The sequence below is a fragment of the Stenella coeruleoalba genome (genome assembly GCF_951394435.1).
Source record: "Stenella coeruleoalba genome assembly, chromosome: 2".
NCBI classification, from domain to species: Eukaryota; Metazoa; Chordata; class Mammalia; order Artiodactyla; family Delphinidae; genus Stenella; species Stenella coeruleoalba.
This window is the reverse complement of record NC_137147.1, coordinates 148,113,075-148,133,948: the sequence shown is the minus strand read 5'-3', so window position 1 is coordinate 148,133,948 and position 20,874 is coordinate 148,113,075. Positions and strand designations below refer to the sequence as shown.

Sequence of the window (20,874 nt, the reverse complement as noted above, 5' to 3'; positions counted from 1 at the left end):
CTGAATCTGCTTTAGATACTACCCCCTACAAAGGATATTTCTAAGTGCTAAAGGCTTTATGAATATTTCTTTTCAAAATCACTTGGTACTTAAGGCCTTTATTACATTTTACACTCTATTATACCTTATTGTTATTTTATTCTGTTTCCTGTATGTTCTTTGCCCAACCAAATTACTAGTTTTTTAAGGGAAACGCTCATTTCCAAACACGTTAACCTGTTGCTAAACACGGAATAGACTTTCAATAAATACTGTTTTTTAAAAAATGTTTTATTTATTTGGCTGCGTCAGGTCTTAGTTGCAGCACGCAGGATCTTCGTTGTGGCATGTGGGATCTTTTTTTTGCAGCGCACGGGCTCTTCACTGCGGCGTGCGGGCTCCAGGGCACGCAGGTTCAGTAGTTGGCAGCGTGTGAGCTCTCTAGTTGTGGCACGTGGGCTCCAGAGCCCATGGGCTCAGTAGTTGCAGCATGAGCGCTCTCTAGTTGTGGTGCGTGGACTCCAGAGTGTGCAGGCTCAGTAGTCGCGGCGTGTGGTTTTAGTTGCCCCACAGCATGTGGGATCTTAGTTCCCCGACCAGGGATTGAACCTGCATCCCCTTCATTGGAAGGCAGATTCTTAACCACTGGACCACCAGGGAAGTCCCTCAATAAATAGTTTTGATTGAAGTAGTATTGTTGACCAATTTTGTTATAAAGGTTAGATAAGCTAGACAGAATTCTTAAGAGATGATTTATTTAGATATCTAAAACTGAAAGATGCTCCCTTAAAAACTCAAAATCAGTCTTTTAAAAATATCTAATTCTCTATTACAAACTTTCCTAAAAATACAGATGTCTATTGCTTCATATCACCCCAAAATTTAGTCAGAACAATGAACGTTTATTATCACACAGTATCTGTAGGTCAGGAATCTGGGTGTGGCTAAGTGACTCCGGCTTAAGGTCTCTCATGAGGTTGCAGTCAGTGTGTCAGTTGGGGCTGCAGTCTTATCTCCAGGCCCAACTGAGGAAGATCTGCTTCCAAGCTTACTCACTTGGTTGTTGGCAGGATTCAGTTCCTCACAGGTTGTTGGACTGAGGTTCTCAGTTCCTCATTGACTGTGGCTCTCTGTGGCTCTCTCTCTAGAGGCTTCCTTCAATTCCTTGCCGTGGGCATCTCCAAAAGGCAGCTCAGAACATGGCAGGTGGCATTCCTCAGAGTGAGCAAATGAGAAAGCACCATGACAAATGACACAATATTTTCTTTTATAATTTTGTAAGTGACATTTCATTAATTCTGTTGTATTTGATTCACTAGAAGTGAATCTAGTCCACACTCAAGGGAAGGTGATTATACAAAGGTATGAATGCCAGGCTATAGGGCTCATTGAGGTCCATCACAGAGGCTGCCTCCCTTAGTCAGGCCATTCTTCTCTTGTCTGAAGATCTTTTCTGACCTCAGGAAAAGAGGAGTTGCTTATCTGAGTCTTTCCCAATAATTATTCTATTCTTAGCACCTAAGCTTTAATCCATGATAGCATATCTAGGGTCATTTAGTATTGAATTATGTAATGTTCTGCATCCTGACCCTATTAAAGTTGTAGGAAAGCATACACTACAGTCTTTTATCAGGATAAATACAGAGCTTAAATGAGATATAGGATACCAGTATAGCAAATATGTTCTCTATTATTTGAATAAATAATGTATAAAATTTACTCAAAGTGTAGTTTTCAGTTAAATGCTATATTAAAACCTCAACATGTAAATATACAATGTGCCATGTATAATAAGGATTCAAAAATATTTGTTAAATACAGTTGCTTATATATTTCTGTGAATGAATTAATTTAGTGATTTAGAATTCCTGTACCTATGGTGGAATAAAATTGTTATCAGTTAGATTTTGCCATCTTAAAGTTCTAAATAAAAGCAAAAATAATAATATATTGATGTTCGTAGGAATTCCTTTATTATCAGAGTTGGAGAGATTAAAAGAATACTTTTTTTTTTTTTGGTCTTGTTTTGTTTATGCCGTACGCGGGCCTCTCACTGCTGTGGCCCCTCCCGCCGCGGAGCACAGGCTCCGGACGCGCAGGCCCAGCGGCCACGGCTCACAGGCCCAGCCAGCCGCTCCGCGGCACGTGGGATCCTCCCGGACCCGGGCACGAACCCGTGTCCCCCGCATCAACAGGCGGACCCTCAACCACTGCGCCACCAGGGAAGCCCAAAAGAATACTTTTTTAAAAACTTATTTATGTATTTATCTTTGGCTGCGTTGGGTCTTCGTTGCTGCATGCAGCTTTCGCTAGTTGTAGCAAGCAGGGGCTAATCTTTGTTGTGGTGCATGGGCTTCTGATTTGTGGTGGCTTCTCTTGTTGCAGAGCACAGGCTCTAAGCGCATGGGCTTCAGTAGTTGTGGCTCATCGGCTTAGTAGTTGTGGCTCACGGGCTCTAGAGCGCAGGCTCAGTAGTTGTGGCGCATGGGCTTAGTTGCTCCTTGGCATGTGGGGTCTTCCCGGACCAGGGCTCGAACCCATGTCCCCTGCACTGGCAGGTGGATTCTTAACCACTGTGCCACCAGGGAAGTCCCTAAAAGAATACTTGATGCAGTCTTTAGAAGTTTATTTTGAATTTGAAAATAAAAGTTAATAAAACAATTTATCAACTTAGTGATTTGGGAGGCTGGCTGAGAAGTTAGTTCCATGTATCACTGTTTATATCAAATTAATTCCAGATAAATTAAAGATTTAAACGTAAAAAAAGACAAACATAAAATTACATGAAGAAAGTATATGTGAATGTTTGTATACTCTGAAGAGGTGAAAATCTTTCTAACATGACATCAAACCCATCAAACCCAGAAGCTATAATAGAAGAATTTGACTATACTGAAATTAAATATTTCTGTATGGTGAAAAGTAGGCAAAAAACATCACCATAAAGTCAGAAGCCATTATGGGAAAAAAAAATTTACCATGTATAACAGGAAATGTTCTAATTTCTCTAACTGAAAAAGAGCTTTTATGTGGTTCAGTAAAAAAAAAAAAATGATAGTTGTATAGGCAGGCAATTCAAAGAAAAGTATATATAATTAATACATAGTTAAAAAGGCAAAACATGGATAAAAAGTTACTGCATATATTAAAATGATGCTACATATATTTAAAAGGTATCACGTATACTAAAAGTCATTTATAGGGGCTTCCCTGGTAGCACAGCGGTTAAGAATCGTCCTGCCAATGCAGGGAACACGGGTTCCAGGGAACATGGGTTCGAGCCCTGGGCTGGGAAGATCCCACATGCCGCGGAGTAACTAAGCCCACGTGCCACAACTACTGAGCCTGCACTCTAGAGGCCGCGAGTCACAACTACTGAGCCCGTATGCCACAACTAATGAAGCCTGCACGCCTAGAGCCTGTGCTCTGCAACAAGAGAAGCCACCGCAATAAGGAGACCGCGCACCGCTACGAAGAGTAGCCCCCGCTTGCTGCAACTAGAGGAAGCCCGTGTGCAGCAACAAAGACCCAATGCAGCCAAAAATAAATAAGTAAATAAATTTATTTTTTAAAGTCATTTATATATTAAAATGGTGATACCAAGTGAAAATACCTGTATAAAAATGTATCAGTTTGGGGGAAGTATAGTTGCTTTACAATATTATATTAGTTTCAGGTGTACAGCATAGTGATTCAGTATTTTTACAGATTATACTCCATTAAAAGCTATTACAAGATAATGGCTATAATTCCCTGTGCTATACAATATATTCTTGTTGCTTATCTATTTTATACGTAGTAGTTTGTATCTCAATTCCATACCCCTTTCTTGCCTCTCTCTCTCCCCTCTCCTCACCGGTAACCACTAAGATACCAATTTTTTAAATGCAAAAAAAAATGTTTGCTTACTTCTAAGAATGACAAACATTTAGAAGACTGATGACACCCATTCTTGGAAAGGTATTGGGGTAATAGTTATCTTGCTGATAGCAGTGAAACTTGGTAAAAACCTTTTAGAGCTTTATTGTAGTGACATGGAAAGATGCTTAAATATAAAGAGGAAAAAGAAAGTTCAAAACATAGGACGTACACTGAAAAAAATATGTGAGACCTTAGCTAACAGTTAACATTGATTTTCTCTGAATGGGGGGGGTAAATATTTTATGTTACCTATTGCTACAATTTATAATTAAAATATATTACCTTTGTAATTAGATAAAACGTAATATTTTTAAAAGGCAACTTTACCGTTTCTTTTTACAGGAGACTACATGCTTGATACAAAACCAAAAGAAATTTCAGAAATTCAACGTTTAAACTATGAGCAGGTAATAGATACAATTTTTGTTATATTAAGATAGTTAATTTTTACTTACGGATATATTCATTGGTCTCTATCAGTGGCTTTCCTTTTTTTTTTAATTTTTGAATTTTATTTATTTTTTTATACAGCAGGTTCTTATTAGTTATCTATTTTATACATATTAGTGTATATATGTCAATCCCAATCTCCCAGTTCATCACACCACCCCCACCACCACCCCCACCACTTTCCCCCCTTGGTGTCCATATGTTTGTTCTCTACAACTGTGTCTCTATTTCTGCCTTGTAAACCAGTTCATCTGTACCATTTTTATAGGTTCCACATATATGCATTAATATACGATATTTGTTTTTCTCTTTCCGACTTACTTCACTCTGTATGACAATCTCTAGATCCATCCACGTCTCTACAAATGACCCAATTTTGTTCCTTTTTATGGCTGAGTAATATTCCATTGTATATATATACACCACATCTTCTTTATCCATTCGTCTGTCGATGGGCATTTAGGTTGCTTCCATGACCTGGCTATTGTAAATAGTGCTGCAATGAACATTGGGGTGCATGTGTCTTTTGAATTATGGTTTTCTCTGGGTATATGCCCAGTAGTGGGATTGCTGGGTCATATGGTAATTCTATTTTTAGTTTTTTAAGGAACCTCCATACTGTTCTCCAAAGGGGCTGTATCAATTTACATTCCCACCAACATTGCAAGAGGGTTCCCTTTTCTCCACACCCTCTCCAGCATTTGTTGTTTGTAGATTTTCTGTTGATGCCCATTCTAATTGGTGTGAGGTGATACCTCATTGTAGTTTTAATTTGCATTTCTCTAATAATTAGTGATGTTGAGCAGCTTTTTATGTGCTTCTTGGCCATCTGTATGTCTTCTTTGGAGAAATGTCTATTTAGGTCTTCTGCCCATTTTTTTTTTTTTTTTTTTTTTTTTTTCTGTACGCGGGCCTCTCACTATTGTGGCCTCTCCCGTTGCGGAGCACAGTCTCCAGACGCGCAGGCTCAGTGGCCATGGCTCACGAGCCCAGCCGCTCTGCGGCATGTGGGATCTTCCCAGACCGGGGCACGAACCCACGTCCCCTGCATCGGCAGGCGGACTCTCAACCACTGCACCACCAGGGAAGCCCTGCCCATTTTTTGATTGGGTTGTTTGTTTTTTTAATATTGAGCTACATGAGCTGTTTATATATTTTGGAGATTAATCCTTTGTCCGTTGATTCGTTTGCAAATATTTTCTCCCATGCTGAAGGTTGTCTTTTTGTCTTGTTTGTAGTTTGCTTTGCTTTACAAAGCTCTTAAGTCTTATTAGGTCCCATTTGTTTATTTTTCTTTCCATTACTCTAGGAGGTGGATCAAAAAAGACCTTGCTGTGATTTATGTCAAAGAGTGTTCTTCCTATGTTTTCCTCTAAGACTTTTATAGTGTCTGGCCTTACATTTAGGTCTTTAATCCATTTTGAGTTTATTTTTGTGTATGGTGTTAGGGAGTGTTCTAATTTCATTCTTTTACATGTAGCTGTCCAGTTTTCCCAACACCACTTATTGAAGAGACTGTCTTTTCTCCATTGTACATCCTGGCTTGCTTTGTCATAGATTAGTTGACCATAGGTACGTGGGTTTATCTTTGGACTTTCTATCCTGTTCCATTGATCTATATTTCTGTTTTCGTGCCTGTACCATATTGTCTTGATTATTGTAGCTTTGTAGTATAGTCTGAATTCAGGGAGTCTGATTCCTCCAGCTCCACTTTTTTCCCTCAAGACTGCTTTGGCTATTCGGGGTCTTGTGTCTGCATAAAATTTTAAGACTTTTTGTTCTAGTTCTGTAAAAAGTGCCATTGGTGATTTCATAGGGATTGCATTGAATCTGTAGATTGCTTTGGGTAGTATAGTTATTTTAACAATATTGATTCTTCCAGTCCAAGAACATGGTATATCTCTCTATCTGTTTGTGTCATCTTTTTAAAAAAAATTTTTTTTTATATATCAGGTTCTTATTGGTTATCCATTTTATACATATTAGTGTATATATGTTAATCCCACCTGCTTTTGCTGCATCCCATAGGTTTTGGATCATCATGTTTTCATTGTAATTTGTCTGTAGATATTTTTTGATTTCCTCTTTAATTTCTTCAGTGATCTGTTAGTTATTTAGTAACGTATTGTTTACCCTCCATGTCTTTGTGTTTTTTATGGTTTCTTTTGCTGTAATTGATTTCTAATCTCATAGCGTTGTGGTCGGAAAAGATGCTTGATATGATTTCAATTTTCTTAAATTTACCAAGGCTTGATTTGTGACCCACAATGTGATCAATCCTGGAGAATGTTCCATGTGCACTTGATAAGAGAGTGTAATCTGCTATTTTTGGAAGGAATGTCCTATAAATATCAATTAAATCTATATGGTCCATTGTGTCATTTAAAGCTTGTGTTTCCTTATTAATTTTCTGTTGGGATGATCTGTCCATTGGTGTAAGTGAGGTGTTAAAAGTCCCCCACTATTATTGTGTTACTGTCAATTTCCTCTTTTATAGCTGTTAGCAGTTGCCTTACATATTGAGGTGCTCCTGTGTTGGGTGCATATATATTTACAACTGTTATATCTTCTTCTTGGATTGATCCCTTGATCATTATGTAGTATCCTTCCTTGTCTCTTGTAACATTCTTTATTTTAAAGTCTATTTTATCTGATATAAGTATTGCTACTCCAGCTTTCTTTTGATTTCCATTTGCATGGAATATCTTTTTCCATCCCCTCACTTTCAGTCTGTATGTGTCCCTAGGTCTGAAGTGCGTCTCTTGTAGACAGCATATATATGGGCCTTGTTTTTGTATATATTCAGCGAGCCTGTGTCTTTTGGTTGGAGCATTTAATCCATTCATGTTTAAGGTAATTATTGATATCTGTGCTCCTTTACCATTTTCTTAATTGCTTTGGGTTTGTTTTTGTAGGTCCTTTTCTTCTCTTGTATTTCCCACTTAGAGAAGTTCCTTTAGCATTTGTTGTAGAGCTGGTTTGGTGGTGCTGAATTCTCCTAGCTTTTGCTTGTCTGTAAAGCTTTTGATTTCTCCACTGATTCTGGATGTGATCCTTGCCAAATAGAATAATCTTGGTTGTATGTTCTTCCCTTTCACCACTTTAAATATATTGTGCCACTCCCTTCTGGCTTGTGGAGTTTCTGCTGAGAAATCAGCTGTTAACCTTATGGGAGTTCCCTTGTATGTTATTTGTCCTTTTTCCCTCGTTGCTTTCAATAATTTTTCTTTGTCTTTAATTTTTGTCAATTTGATTACTGTGTGTGTCGGCGGGTTTCTCCTTGGGTTTATCCTGCCTGGGACTGTCTGCACTTCCTGTACTTGGATGGCTATTTCCTTTCCCATGTTAGGGAAGTTTTTGACTATAATCTCTTCACATATTTTCTTGGGTCCTTTCTCTCTCTCTTCTCCTTCTGGGACCCCTATAATGCAAATGTTGTTGCATTCAGTGTTGTCCCAGAGGTCCCTTAGGCTGTCTTCATTTCTTTTCATTCTTTTTTGTTTATTCTGTTCCACGGCAGTGAATTCCACCATTCTGTCTTCCAGGTCACTTATCCGTTCTTCTGCCTCAGTTATTCTGCTATTGATTCCATCTAGTGTATTTTTCGTTTCAGTTATTGTATTGTTCATCTCTGTTTGTTCTTTAATTCTTCTAGGCTTTTGTTAAACATTTCTTGCATCTTCTTGATCTTTGCCTCCATTCTTTTCCCGAGGTCCTGGATCATCTTCACTATCATTATTCTGAATTCTTTTTCTGGAAGGTTGCCTTTCTCCACTTCATTTAGTTGTTTTTCTGGGGTTTTATCTTGTTCCTTCATCTGGTACAAAGTCCTCTGTCTTTTCATCTTGTCTATCTTTCTGTGAATGTGGTTTTCCTTCCACAGGCTGCAGAATTGTAGTTCTTCTTGCTCTGCTGTCTGCTGTCTCATGGATGAGGCTATCTAAGAGGCTTGTGCAAGCTTCCTGATGGGAGGGACTGGTGGTGGGTAGAGCTGGGTGTTGCTCTGGTGGGCAGAGCTCAGTAAAACTTTAATCCACTTGTCTGCTGATGGGTTGGGCTGGGTTCCCTCCCTGTTGGTTGTTTGGCCTGAGGCGACCCAGCACTGGAGCCTACCCGGCTCTTTGGTGGGGCTAATGGCAGACTCTGGGAGGGCTCACACTAAGGAGTACTTCCCAGAACTTCTGCTTCCAGTGTCCCTGTCCCCACAGTAAGCGACATCCACCCCCTGCCTCTGCAGAAGACCCTCCAACACTAGCAGGTAGGTTTGGTTCAGTCTCCCCTGGGGTCACTGCTCCTTCCCTTGGGTCCCGATGTGCGCACTACTTTGTGTGTGCCCTCCAAGAGTGGAGTCTCTGCTGTCAAAGTCCTGCAATCAAATCCCGCTAGCCTTCAAAGCCTGATTCTCTAGGAATTCCTCCTCCTGTTGCTGGACCCCCAGGTTGGGAAGCCTGACGTGGGGCTCAGAACCTTCACTGCAGTGGGTGGACTTCTGTGATATAAGTGTTCTCCAGTTTGTGAGTCACCCACCCAGCAGTTATGGGATTTGATTTTATTGTGATTGTACCCCTCCTACCATCTCATTGTGGCTTCTCCTTTGTCTTTGGATGTGGGGTATCTTTTTTGGTGAGTTCCAGTGTCTTCCTGTCCATGATTGTTCAGCAGTGGGTTGTGATTCCGGTGCTCTCGCAAGAGGGAGTCTCAGTGGATTTTTGGGCATATTCTTTGTTTTCTCTTTTTATACCCTTTTAAAAATGTAAAAACCATTCTCAGCTCACAGCCTTATTTGACCCACAGGCCGTACTTTGCTGATCTGTCTTTTATGTGAATCTATATGCAATGTAGAATGAAACATAGATATCATTCTACACACCTATGTAGAATGATAACTTGGTATTTTCCTTGAAAAAATTGACTTTCAAGTGAATTTGTTATTGATTTATCTTTCCTCATTTGTGTACATTTTACAATTAAATTATATGTAGGAAACAGTTCAGCAAATGATGTCTGGGGTATGTCATTAGGACTAAATCTGCTGTTTCATAGTTTCAATGTGTCTACATTGCTTGGCACGTTCTTTAGAGATACTATTCTGTAATATAGGAGGGGACCACTGGGCTCAAAATTATTGGAGCTGTAAGAAAGCAAGCATAGCTTCATTTTCTTCAGTATTCTTCCTTTGTTTGACAATGGAAGGCAAGAAGATATCAGGTTCTTACAGTGGAAGAAGTATCAGGCAGGGAAGAAACAGATATCATTGGAACCTTTATGTTTACTTTCAAAGTAACCCTTACTACATACTTTCACCAGTATCCAAATGGCAAAAAGAAAACAAAATTCATTTTGGTATTGCAAAATTTCTTGAATTTGAGTGTTCAAATAATCTAGTCCTAATAAAATGGAAAAGCCAGTATGTTGCATTGCATCACTGTGTAAGGTAGGAAATCCATAGCTAAAGCCAAATAGGTATGCTAAATCATTTAAATTCTATTGGAATTTGTAGCTTAAAGCAAGGATTTCTAAACATTTCTCACAATGGAAACTTCTTTTCAAATGAAATCTTAGGCTAACCTTCAATATATAAAACCAGTAAATATTTTATAAGTATAAAGTATTATGGTTAAATTTATATCATTTATTTATCAAATTTGTATCATTTCTTATTGAAATCAGCAAGGCTATTATGATTAATACAAAAACTTGAAATTAGAAATTATGGATCATAGTTGCAGTTTCACATTAACCTCAAAATTCATTTTACTTCTGTTGCACAGTCTTGAGAAAATCTTTTTATTTATTGATTCATTTTTTAACATCTTTATTTGAAGTATAATTGCTTTACGATGTTGTGTTAGTCTCTGCTGTATAACAAAGTGAATCAGCTATATGTATACATATATCCCCATATCCCCTCCCTCTTGCGTCTCCCTCCCACCCTCCCTATTCCACCGTTCTAGGTGGTCACAAAGCACCAAGCTGATCTCCCTGTACTATGCAGCTGCTTGCCACTAGCTATCTATTTTACATTTGGTAGTGTATATATGTCCATGCCACTCTCTTACTTCGTCCCAGCTTACCCTTCCCCCTCCCCATGTCCTCAAGTCCATTCTCTATGTCTGCCTCTTTATTCCTGTCCTGCTCCTAGGTTCATCAGAACCATTTTTTTTTTATTCCATATATATGTGTTAGCATACGGTATTTGTTTTTTGAGAAAATCTTGAGCGATGAGTATTTGCAAATGATATCAGCACTTTGTTTCAAGTCTGTTTTGTAGTCTCAGGGTATGTTTCCATTAAGGTGATCTAGACTCTTGAAAAATGATTGGAAGTAAAGTTTTGCTTCAAAGTTGAAACAGACACTAACAACCACTTGCATTTCTTATAAACATGTTAGACAGAAAGTACCCTGCATTTAAAATAAGCTCTAAAACTATTTATAAGGTATTGTGATTGCATTACCATTAGTTTTGAGAATAGTATGTACCAAGCTGATAAGACTGAGTCTAAGCTGGTGCTTAATGTTCCACAGGTGTGATGTAACAATGTTCTTTTTGTATAGTTTTGTGTGAGCAGAAATGCTTAAGCCTAAATTTTAGAAAGACCAATGCAGAGCTGCAGTCTTCCTAATTAAAAACCCTTTTACCAGAAATCATAATATAAACAAAGAGTGTATTTCTTTCAGTTTTGCTTAATGATGACAACACAAGAAAATACTGTGTGTGTGTGTGTGTTTATGACAGGTTTTTATATGACTGCAAATATATTTTTTAAATATATCTTATATTTAACTTCAAAATTTCACTACGTTAACAGTACCTTTAAGAAAAATTCTAAGAAACAGTTGAACTACTGGCTTAAAGGAGTAGTAATCCTTTCTTGTAAGCACCCATTTGGATTCAAGAACAAGATGGCAAAATACTCTTTTTAACTCTTTGTTTATAAATTTGTTTATTTTTATCAGTTTTATTTATGGATATTATTAATTGTATTAACTTAGTTATTTTAACATTTTATAGTCTATTAAAAATGTAGAAGATACATAAAGGTATAAGCTTGAGTCCAGGAGCTGTTAGAAATTATACTTCCCCCTGAAGGAAACTGGATGACTGGCAACTAAGAATTTAACAAATAGCAGAAAAAAATCAGTAGCATCAGTGGTAGAACTATAATCCTACAGTGGCTCATTATTGTTACTATTTTCTCACATTCATCATTGTTATGGCTTTAGGAAAAGTTTTAAAACACTGAAAGGAAAAAAATGTGAGCGGATTGTTTTCAAGGGTTCAACTTTTAGGAAGACTGAGAAAATATATTGTTTTGGGGGAATATAGTTATTAGAGGTGAAACTGACAAAATCCAAAGAGTATATAACAGTGTTATCCTGTTATAAATTCTTCATTCATAAATTTAAAACATTTGAATAATTTGTTTTCACTCTGTATAGTCTCTTAGCATGGAATTTTATAAGTTAATTGGTAAAACAGAACTTTGTTATTATGACCTAAATTTGTCCATCTGAGATTTCAGTGAGAGTCCCTAATTTTAATATAAAAGGATTTATTTCATGTTCACTCTTTCTACTATAAGCCCTCCAGTAGGCTATAGTCTGCTCCTGTTTTATATCTTTAGTGTGTAGCACAGTGTCTGATTAACAGTAGGGATTCAATAAAATTTTATCAAATTTTATATATTGGTTTTTATTTGTTCCATCAAATATACCCTCTAAATTATGTCCATATTTAATATATTAAAACGTTTAGAAAAACATGTTTTAAAATAGTCTTCATTACACACTTATATGACCGTGTTTATTGAGAAAACTGTTGTGGACAGAACGACTCTTTAATTTGACCAACAAGTCTTTGTGATCCAGCCTTTATCTCAGACTTCATCTCCCACCATTTACATTGATACATAATTATTACCCAAAGTCCATAGTTTACATTAGGGTTCACTCTTGGTGTTTATACTTTCTTTGGGTTTTGAGAAATGTATAATGACATGTATCCACCTTTATAGTATCCTACAGAATAGTTTTCACTGCCGTAGAAGTCCTCAGTGCTCTGCCAGTACATCCCTCCCTCCTCCTAACCCCTGGCAACCACTGATCTTTTTACTGTCTCCATCGTTTTGCCTTTTCCCACTGTGTCATTTGGAATCATACAATATATTTCAGATTGGCTTCTTTCACTTAGTAATGTACGTGTAAATTTTCTCCATGTCTGTTCATGGCTTGATAGCTCATTTCTTTTTCTTTCTTTTTTTTAAATTGTGGTTAAAAAACATAATATAAAATTTACTCTCTTAACCATCTTTAAGTGTATAGTTTTGTCGTGTTAACTGTATTTATATTCTTGTATAACATCTCTAGGACATTTTCATCTTGTAAAACTAAAATTCTATACTCGTTGAGCAACTCTCCAGATCTCCCTCCCTCCAGCTCCTGACAACTACCATTCTACTTTCTATTTCCATGATTTTGACTACTCTAGATATCTCACATAAGTGGAGTCATACAGTATTTGTTCTTTTGCAGCACCTTATTTCACTCAGCATAATGTCCTCAAGTTTCATCCATGTTGCAGCATGTAATAGTATTTCCTTCTTTATTTTTTTAAGGCTGAATAATATTCCATTGTATATGTATACTATGTTCCCTTTATCCATTTATCTGTTAATGGACATTTGAGCTGCTTCCACCTCTTGGCTGTTGTGAATAATGCTGCAATGAATATGGGTGTACACATATCTCTTCAAGACGATGCTTTAAATTCTTTCAATTCTTTTAGGAATATACCTAGAAGTGGAAGAGGCCTTCCTCTTTGACTAGAAATTTTGTCTTTGGACTTCCTGGTCTAAAAATAGGTCCCTCACCCCTCTCACTCTGTACATCCTTATCCTGTTCAATTTTTCTTACTAATACTTGACTTTATAATTTATGTATTTGTCTCTCATAGTAGAATGTTAGTTCCATGAGATTAGGAACTTTGTTTTATCCACTATTTTATCATTAGATCTCATACTAGTGCCTGGTACATAGTAGGTACTTAATAATAAAAATTGAAGGAATGAATAAATTGGATAAAATGGAAAATTTGTAGTAAATGTGCCTGCATTTAAATATCTTTTTTGTTGTTGTTTGATTTTCCTTATTTTTTCTCTTCCCCTTTCTATTTTTCAGAATATGAGTGATGCTATGGCAGTACTGCACAAACTACAGACAGGCTTGGATGTAAATGTAAAATTCACTGGTGTTCGAGTGTTTGAATATACACCAGAATGCATAGTATTTGATCTTCTTGATATTCCTTTGTACCATGGATGGCTAGTGGACCCTCAGGTAAGTAGAAAATCTTAAATTATATGAACACAAATATAGTAAAAATCTATTAATTTGGCAAATTAATCTAGATTTATATTTTCTGATACTTATATTTTTGTGCTTTTACATGAAATTAGCCACATTGTGAGGTTAAGAGCACAGTCCTCCAGACTGCTAAATCTGCCCAAGACTTCTGACTATAATTTCATGGAGTTAGAGGCCAACTGCAAAGCTGAGTCCACATCCTCATCAACACTTGTTATTGTCTATCTTTTTGATTACAGCCATCCTAGTAGGTGTAAAGTTGTATCTCATTGTGGATTGTTTGCATTTCTCTAATGACTAATGATGTTGATCATCTTTTCATGTGCTTATGAGCCATTTGTATATCTTCTTTAGAGAAATATCTGCAGATCTCTTGCCCATTTTTAATTGGGCTATTTGTCTTTTTGTTACTGGGTTCTAAGAGTTCTTTGTATACTTATATAAAGTATGTAAGTATAGAGTATATAGTTTTAGTGCTTAATTTAGGAGTATGATCCATTTTGAGTTGATTTGTATATATGGTTTGGGGAAGGGATCCAACGTTATTCTTCTGCATGTGGATATTCAGTTGTACCAGCCCCATTTGTTGAAAAGGTTATTCTTCCCCCCAGTGAATTGTCTTGGCAGTCAGAGTGATCTTTGTGAAATAAACCCTCCCCTTTATCCATGCGCCCTACCCTTTTCCTTAAAAGCCTCCAGTGTAACTAAAATAAGATACAAAATCTTTTTTTTTTTTTTTTTTACTTTTTATTGGTGTATAGTTGATTTACAATGTTGTGTTGGTTTCAGGTGTAAAGCAAAGTGAATCAGTATGGATTCAATAAATAAATATATATTGGTTTTTATTTGTTCCATCAAATATACCCTCTAAATTATGTCCTACCCTTTTCCTTAAAAGCCTCCAGTGTAACTAAAATAAGATACAAAATCTTTTTTTTTTTTTTTTTTACTTTTTATTGGTGTATAGTTGATTTACAATGTTGTGTTGGTTTCAGGTGTAAAGCAAAGTGAATCAGTTATACATGTACATATATCCACTCTTTTTTAGATTCTTTTCCCATATAGGCCATTAGAGAGTACTGAGTAGAGTTCCCTGTGCTATACAGTAGGTTCTTATTAGTTATCTATTTTATATATAGTAGTGTGTATATGTCAATCCCAATCTCCCAATTTAACCCTCCCCCCACTTTGTCCCCTGGTAACCATAAGTCTGTTTTCTCCATCTGTGACTCTATTTCTGTTTATTTTAAATTTTATTATTTATTTATTTTTGGCTGTGTTGGGTCTTCATTGCTGTGAGTGGGCTTTCTCTAGTTGTGGCAAGTGGGGGCTACTCTCTGTTCCCACACGCGGGCTTCTCATTGCAGTGGCTTCTCTTGTTGCGGAGCACAGGCTGTAGGCATGCAGGCTTCAGTAGCACGCAGGCCCTAGAGCATGCAGGCTTCAGTAGTTGCGGCACATGGGCTCCGTAGTTGTGGCTTGCAGGCTCCAGAACACAGGCTCAGTAGTTGTGGCGCATGGGCTTAGTTGCTCCACGGCATGTGGGGTCTTCCCAGATCAGGGCTCGAACCCATGTCTCCTGCATTGGCAGGCGAATTCTTAACCACCGCACTACCAGGGAAGTCCTTTATTTCTATTTTGTAAATAAGTGCATTTGTAACATTTTTTTAGATACTACATATAAGTGACATCATATGATATATGTCTTTATCTGACTTACTTCAGTCAATATGACAATCTCTGGGTCCATCTATGTTGCTGCAAATGGCATTATTCTGTTCTTTAAAATAAGATACAAAATATTTATTAGAGTTTTTTTTTTTTTTAAAGAAGTGTTGGGGGTAGGAGTTTATTAATTAATTAATTTATTTTTGCTGTGTTGGGTCTTCGTTTCTGTGCGAGGGCTTTCTCTAGTTGTGGCAAGCGGGGGCCACTCTTCATCGCGGTGCGCGGGCCTCTCACTATCGCGGCCTCTCTTGTTGCGGAGCACAGGCTCCAGACGCGCAGGCTCAGTAGCTGTGGCTCATGGGCCTAGTTGCTCTGTGGCATGTGGGATCCTCCCAGACCAGGGCTCGAACCCGTGTCCCCGCATTAGCAGGCAGATTCTCAACCATTGTGCCACCAGGGAAGCCCCTTTATTAGAGTTTTTATGATATACTGCGTGATCTAGACTCTGCCTCCTGACAAACTTCACCTCATAATTCTCCCACCTTTTTACTACCCTCCAACAACACCAGCTGCCTTTCTATTTTTCAGACATACCAAGCTCATTTCTAGCTCGGGTTTTTGTACTAGCTGATTGCCCACTGTGGAGCACTGTTTTACTACCCTAACACATTGTTCTCCCAGATCTCCCCATTTCTACTTCCTCATTATTCAGGTCTTAGATCAGATATCACCTTGTTAGAGAGGCCTTCCCTTGTTGAAATGAGTTACCCTCTTTTCCCCCAGTCATTATCTAGAATTATTATTTATTTATTAACTTGATTGACTCTCATCTCCCAGTAGAGTGTATGTTTTTGTTTTTTTTTAATTGATTATTTCATTTATTATTATTATTTTTTTGGCTGCGTTGCGTCTTCATTGCTGTGCATGGTCTTTCTCTAGTTGCAGCGAGCAGGGGCTACTCTTCGTTGCGGTGTGCAGACTTCTCATTGTGGTGGCTTCTCTTGTTGCAGAGCATTGGCTCTAGGCATGTGGGCTTCAGTAGTTGTGGCATGCAGGCTCAGTAGTTGTGGCTCATGGGCTCTAGAGCGCAGGCTTAGTAGTTGTGGTGCACGGGCTTAGCTGCTCTGCAGCATGTGGGATCTTCCCGGACCAGGGATCGAACCCGTGTCCCCTGCACTGGCAGGCGGATTCTTAACCACTGCGCCACCAGGGAAGTCTGAGTGTATGTTTTATAAGAGCTGGGCTCTTATTTCTCATTGTTAAGAACAGTGCCTGGAACATATTAGGTTCTCAATAGAGATTAACTGATGGAATGAAACATGCATGCATGCATTATGTATAGGGGAGGAGAGATCATAATAGCAAGGATTTGGTAGTGTTTCTTCATCCCTGTCCTTTGGTAGAAGTAACTGGTATTCTGGGCAGTGAAAGGGTGGCTTACTGTAAGCAGGGCATCTGTATTTTTTTTGGCACTCTGTCTCTGAGAACATCACTGAAAAGTCTAAACATATCCAGCATCTGAAACCTCCAAGGTGCATCATGTTGGATCCTGGCAGATGGCAATGCCAGGTAGCCTAGATTCTTGAGGAGGATGAACTTATGACCTAAGGAACTTAAGCCTGAGTTTTTAAAAACTGGACTCAGATCATCCCTCTGACTGTATGTGTAGCTACATATTGCCTGGCAAACAGTTGAATTCATATGCTTAAAGAAAAAAAGGTACTCTAATATAGGACAGAAAATTTTCATCAGACTTTTCTGGTCTACACAGTGGTTTTCAAACTCTTCGGCCTGAGAGCTGTGCTTTTTGTCTATTTTACTTACTTGTTTTGTGACAGAAGGATTCTGATGCTGAGAAAGAAAAAAGAACAAGGCAAAATTTGAAATCCATAGGTATCTGTGAAATATCTCTTAGAACTGGCTAGTTCTTTGTATTATGATTATGTGTACTGCAAATAATTATCTTGCAAATAAATGTCAGTCATTTTCTGGATGGTGGGCCGGCACCATAGTTCAGCCACGGGAAGGTGTTTCTCCATTATTAATTGATAATTAACTCTTTAAGAGCAGCATTGGGGCCTTCCCTGGTGGCTCAGTGGTTAAGAATCCGCCTGCCAATGCAGGGGACATGGGTTCAAGCCTCGGTCCAGGAAGACCCCACATGCGGCGGAGCCACAACTACTGAAGCCCGCATGCCTAGAGCCTGTGCTCTGCAACGAGAGAAGCCACTGAAATGAGAAGCCCAGGTACCACAACAAAGAGTAGCCCCCACTTGCCACAACTAGAGAAAGCCCATGTGCAGCAACAAAGACCCAACTCAGTCTAAAATAAACTAATAATTTTTTTAAAGATCTTTTTTTTTTAATTAATTAATTTATGGCTGTGTTGGGTCTTCGTGTCTGTGCAAGGGCTTTCTCTAGTTGTGGGAAGCGGGGGCCACTCTTCATCGCGGTGCGCGGGCCTCTCACTATCGTGGCCTCTCTTGTTGTGGAGCACAGGCTGCAGATGCGCAGGCTCAGTAATTGTGGCTCACGGGCCCAGTTGCTCCGCGGCATGTGGGATCTTCCTAGACCAGGGCTCGAACCCATGTCCCCTGCATTGGCAGGCAGATTCTCAACCACTGCGCCACCAGGGAAGCCCCTCAACAAATTCTTAAGGATTTAAAATATATGAAGTACAGAATAGTCTCTGACCACAATGCAATTAAACTAGAAATCAGCAGAAAAAACAGTAGAGACTGTCTGGATCAAAAATTCATAATGAAACTTAAAGTATATTTTAAACTACACAACAACTAAATATCAAAACTTGTGAGATTTAGCTGAAACAGTTTTTTTTTTTTAGCTAAAACAGTTTTTAAAGGGGTTTTTAAAGCCCTAAAATCGAATATTAAGGAATAATGAGACTGAAAATTAATGAGCTTTATATCTATCTTAAGAGCAAAAGTATTAAAATAGAAAGTAAATATATAATAAAGAAGATTAACAAAGCTAAAATTCTTCAAAAAGGACTTGAAGAGACACTTCACAAAAATGGATACCCAAATGACCAGTGAACGTATGAACTAGTCATCAGGGAAATGCAAATTAAAACCTAAATGAGACACGACTACACACCCATCAGAATGGCTGACATTTAGAAGTCTGACAATACTAAATATTGGAGAAGATATGCAGTATAGAGAATTTTCATTCCATGCTAATGATAATGTAAATTGACTACCTCCTTTGGAAAGCAGTTTGGAGTTATCTAGTAAAGTTGAGGATAAGACTCAAGAATTTGACAAGGCAAATTCCCTAGAGAAACTAGATTTGTGAAACAGGATAAATGTACAGGAACGTTCATAGCAGTATTATTTGTCATCGCCCCGAACTGAAAACAACTTGAATAGCCATCAAAAGATGAATGAATAAATGTATGATAGTATATTCATACTATGGAATGCTATAGTACAATGGAAACAAAGAACAGCTGCATACCACTGCATACAACTACCTAGTATGTTATATTTTTGCTTATTTGGTTTATTGTTTGTCCTTTCTCTAGAATATAAACTTTATGAAAGCATAGACCATCTATTTTATTCACTGCTGAGTCTTCAGTTTCTCTAACAGCACCTGGTGCATAGTAGTGCATAAAAGGCATCCAAATGAATTAATTGAATGAAATATTAATGTAGAGATCCTGCCTATGAAATTTGAAATCTTTGTATTTTTCATTGCTAGTCTATAGTAGTACAACTGATTTTTATATATTGATCATGTATTTATTATTCTAGGTGTATTTTTGTGGATTCCTTAGGATTGAAAATTCAGTTCTTTGGAAAGACAATGAAGTTGAGTCACTAAAGAAAATTGCTGTAATCAGTAAAGGTGTTACAAAAAATAATGAAAATTTAAAGCGATTGTGCTCTCAAACTGCTTCTTAAGGGTCTAAGTTTTCATTTTAAATAAATGAAAACTGAAAGGCATATTCTTTTGTGTCATTTACCTAGAATCATAGCCAAAAGATCCACTTTCAAAGAAACGGCCTTATTTGGCTTCGTATCAGAAGGTTGACAAGTGAATACATTTGTGTGTTTTAAGCTAACATGAACTGTTTAAGATATGTATGTAACATTTTCCACAGTTTCCTGCTTTAATTTATTCAATTAACTGATCTTCAGCCAACCGTCAGTCCCACTTGGATGGTTAAGAGGCTTTTACCATCCTTGAATTTTGCAGGAACAACAAAAAATTATAACCTAGAGAAGTTGTTCTTAAATTTTGCTAGGCAGCAGTGGAATGAAAACTTAGGCACTTGAGAAACAACTTGAGTTTTGAATTCTTTTAGCTTTTTAAAAAGCTCCCAGTTTGAAAACCACTGTCCTTACTATTGTGCAGATCTGTCAATTCTTGTGGTATTCAGAGTAGATATTCATGAAGATCATTTGGATGTGGAAAAAAAACATGGCCTCTCTTATTTTTTATTTCATTGTATTAATTTGTGTTAATTAATATATTAATTAATAAAGTACATGTAAATAATTTACAAATAAATATATTTTAGGGATGGGAGGGCAATCAAAGTAAGTTTAGACAGCAGATATCTATTTTGCTCCAATAGTAAAAGCAAAGTATATGGAAGGAGAGTAGAGATGCCCAATTTTATTTTCTTATACCTTAAAACTTTGAATTTATTTTTCTACTGTACCTTTACAGACAAAGATCAAATAAGAATCATGAGGCAAATATTTTCTCTTATTAATATATATTAACTTTTGTTTAGGGAAATAACATTAGTTATGTCTGCTCATATCTCCACTATGCTAGAAACTAAGTAACAAATAAAATGGGAAACCCTGTTTATCCCATAAATTAACATCTTTTAGATTTGCCTTGCTTTACAATCTTTTTTATAAATTTTTAAAATTTTTATTTTATTTATTTTTGGCTGTGTTGAGCTTTCTCTAGTTGGGGTGAGCGGGGGGCTACTCTTTGTTGCGGTGCACGGGCTTCTCATTGCAGTGGCTTCCCTTGTTGCAACGCATGGGCTCTAGGCCAGCGGGCTCAATAGTTGTGGCTCGAGGGCTCTAGAGCGCAGACTCAGTAGCTGTGGCGCACAGGCTTAGTTGCTCCACCGCATGTGGGATCTTCCTGGACCAGGGCTCGAACCCGTGTCCCCTGCATTGGCAGGTGGATTCTTAACCACTGCGCCACCAGGGAAGCCCGCCTTGCTTTACAATCTTAAGAAATAAAATTGCATATACTAATTCCATTTTATTAGTTATTGCATAATTGAAATATGGCTAAGCAATATTGTTCATAATATGTTATTGTGAACCATAAACAAAACTGGAAACTGTTGGGTGTTAATTTTAGTGCTGATTTTCTTTTTTCATAAGTAATACTTTTATATTTAGTATTATATTAGAATAAAACCCTCAAGAGTTATATGGGTTTCTTTGTTATTGTTTTTAATTTTATCATGATTAGTGAGACAGTCATTTGTTTT

The 20,874-nt window shown here is 37.6% G+C and overlaps 1 protein-coding gene across 3 annotated transcripts in view; it reads left to right on the top strand.

Annotated features, from left to right (window-relative positions):
* The window catches only part of MINDY2 (MINDY lysine 48 deubiquitinase 2), a 112,198-nt gene that overhangs the window by 21,389 nt on the left and 69,935 nt on the right, over positions 1-20,874 (top strand). For all 3 annotated transcript variants that reach the window (XR_013827299.1, XM_079914585.1, XM_079914586.1), the window contains exons 3-4: positions 4,243-4,307; positions 13,528-13,686. Coding sequence is in view for 2 of the 3 variants with exons in the window: in XM_079914585.1 (XP_079770711.1) it covers positions 4,243-4,307; positions 13,528-13,686 (224 nt within the window). In the remaining variant the exon portion in view is untranslated. The remainder of the gene's footprint in view (positions 1-4,242; positions 4,308-13,527; positions 13,687-20,874) is intronic.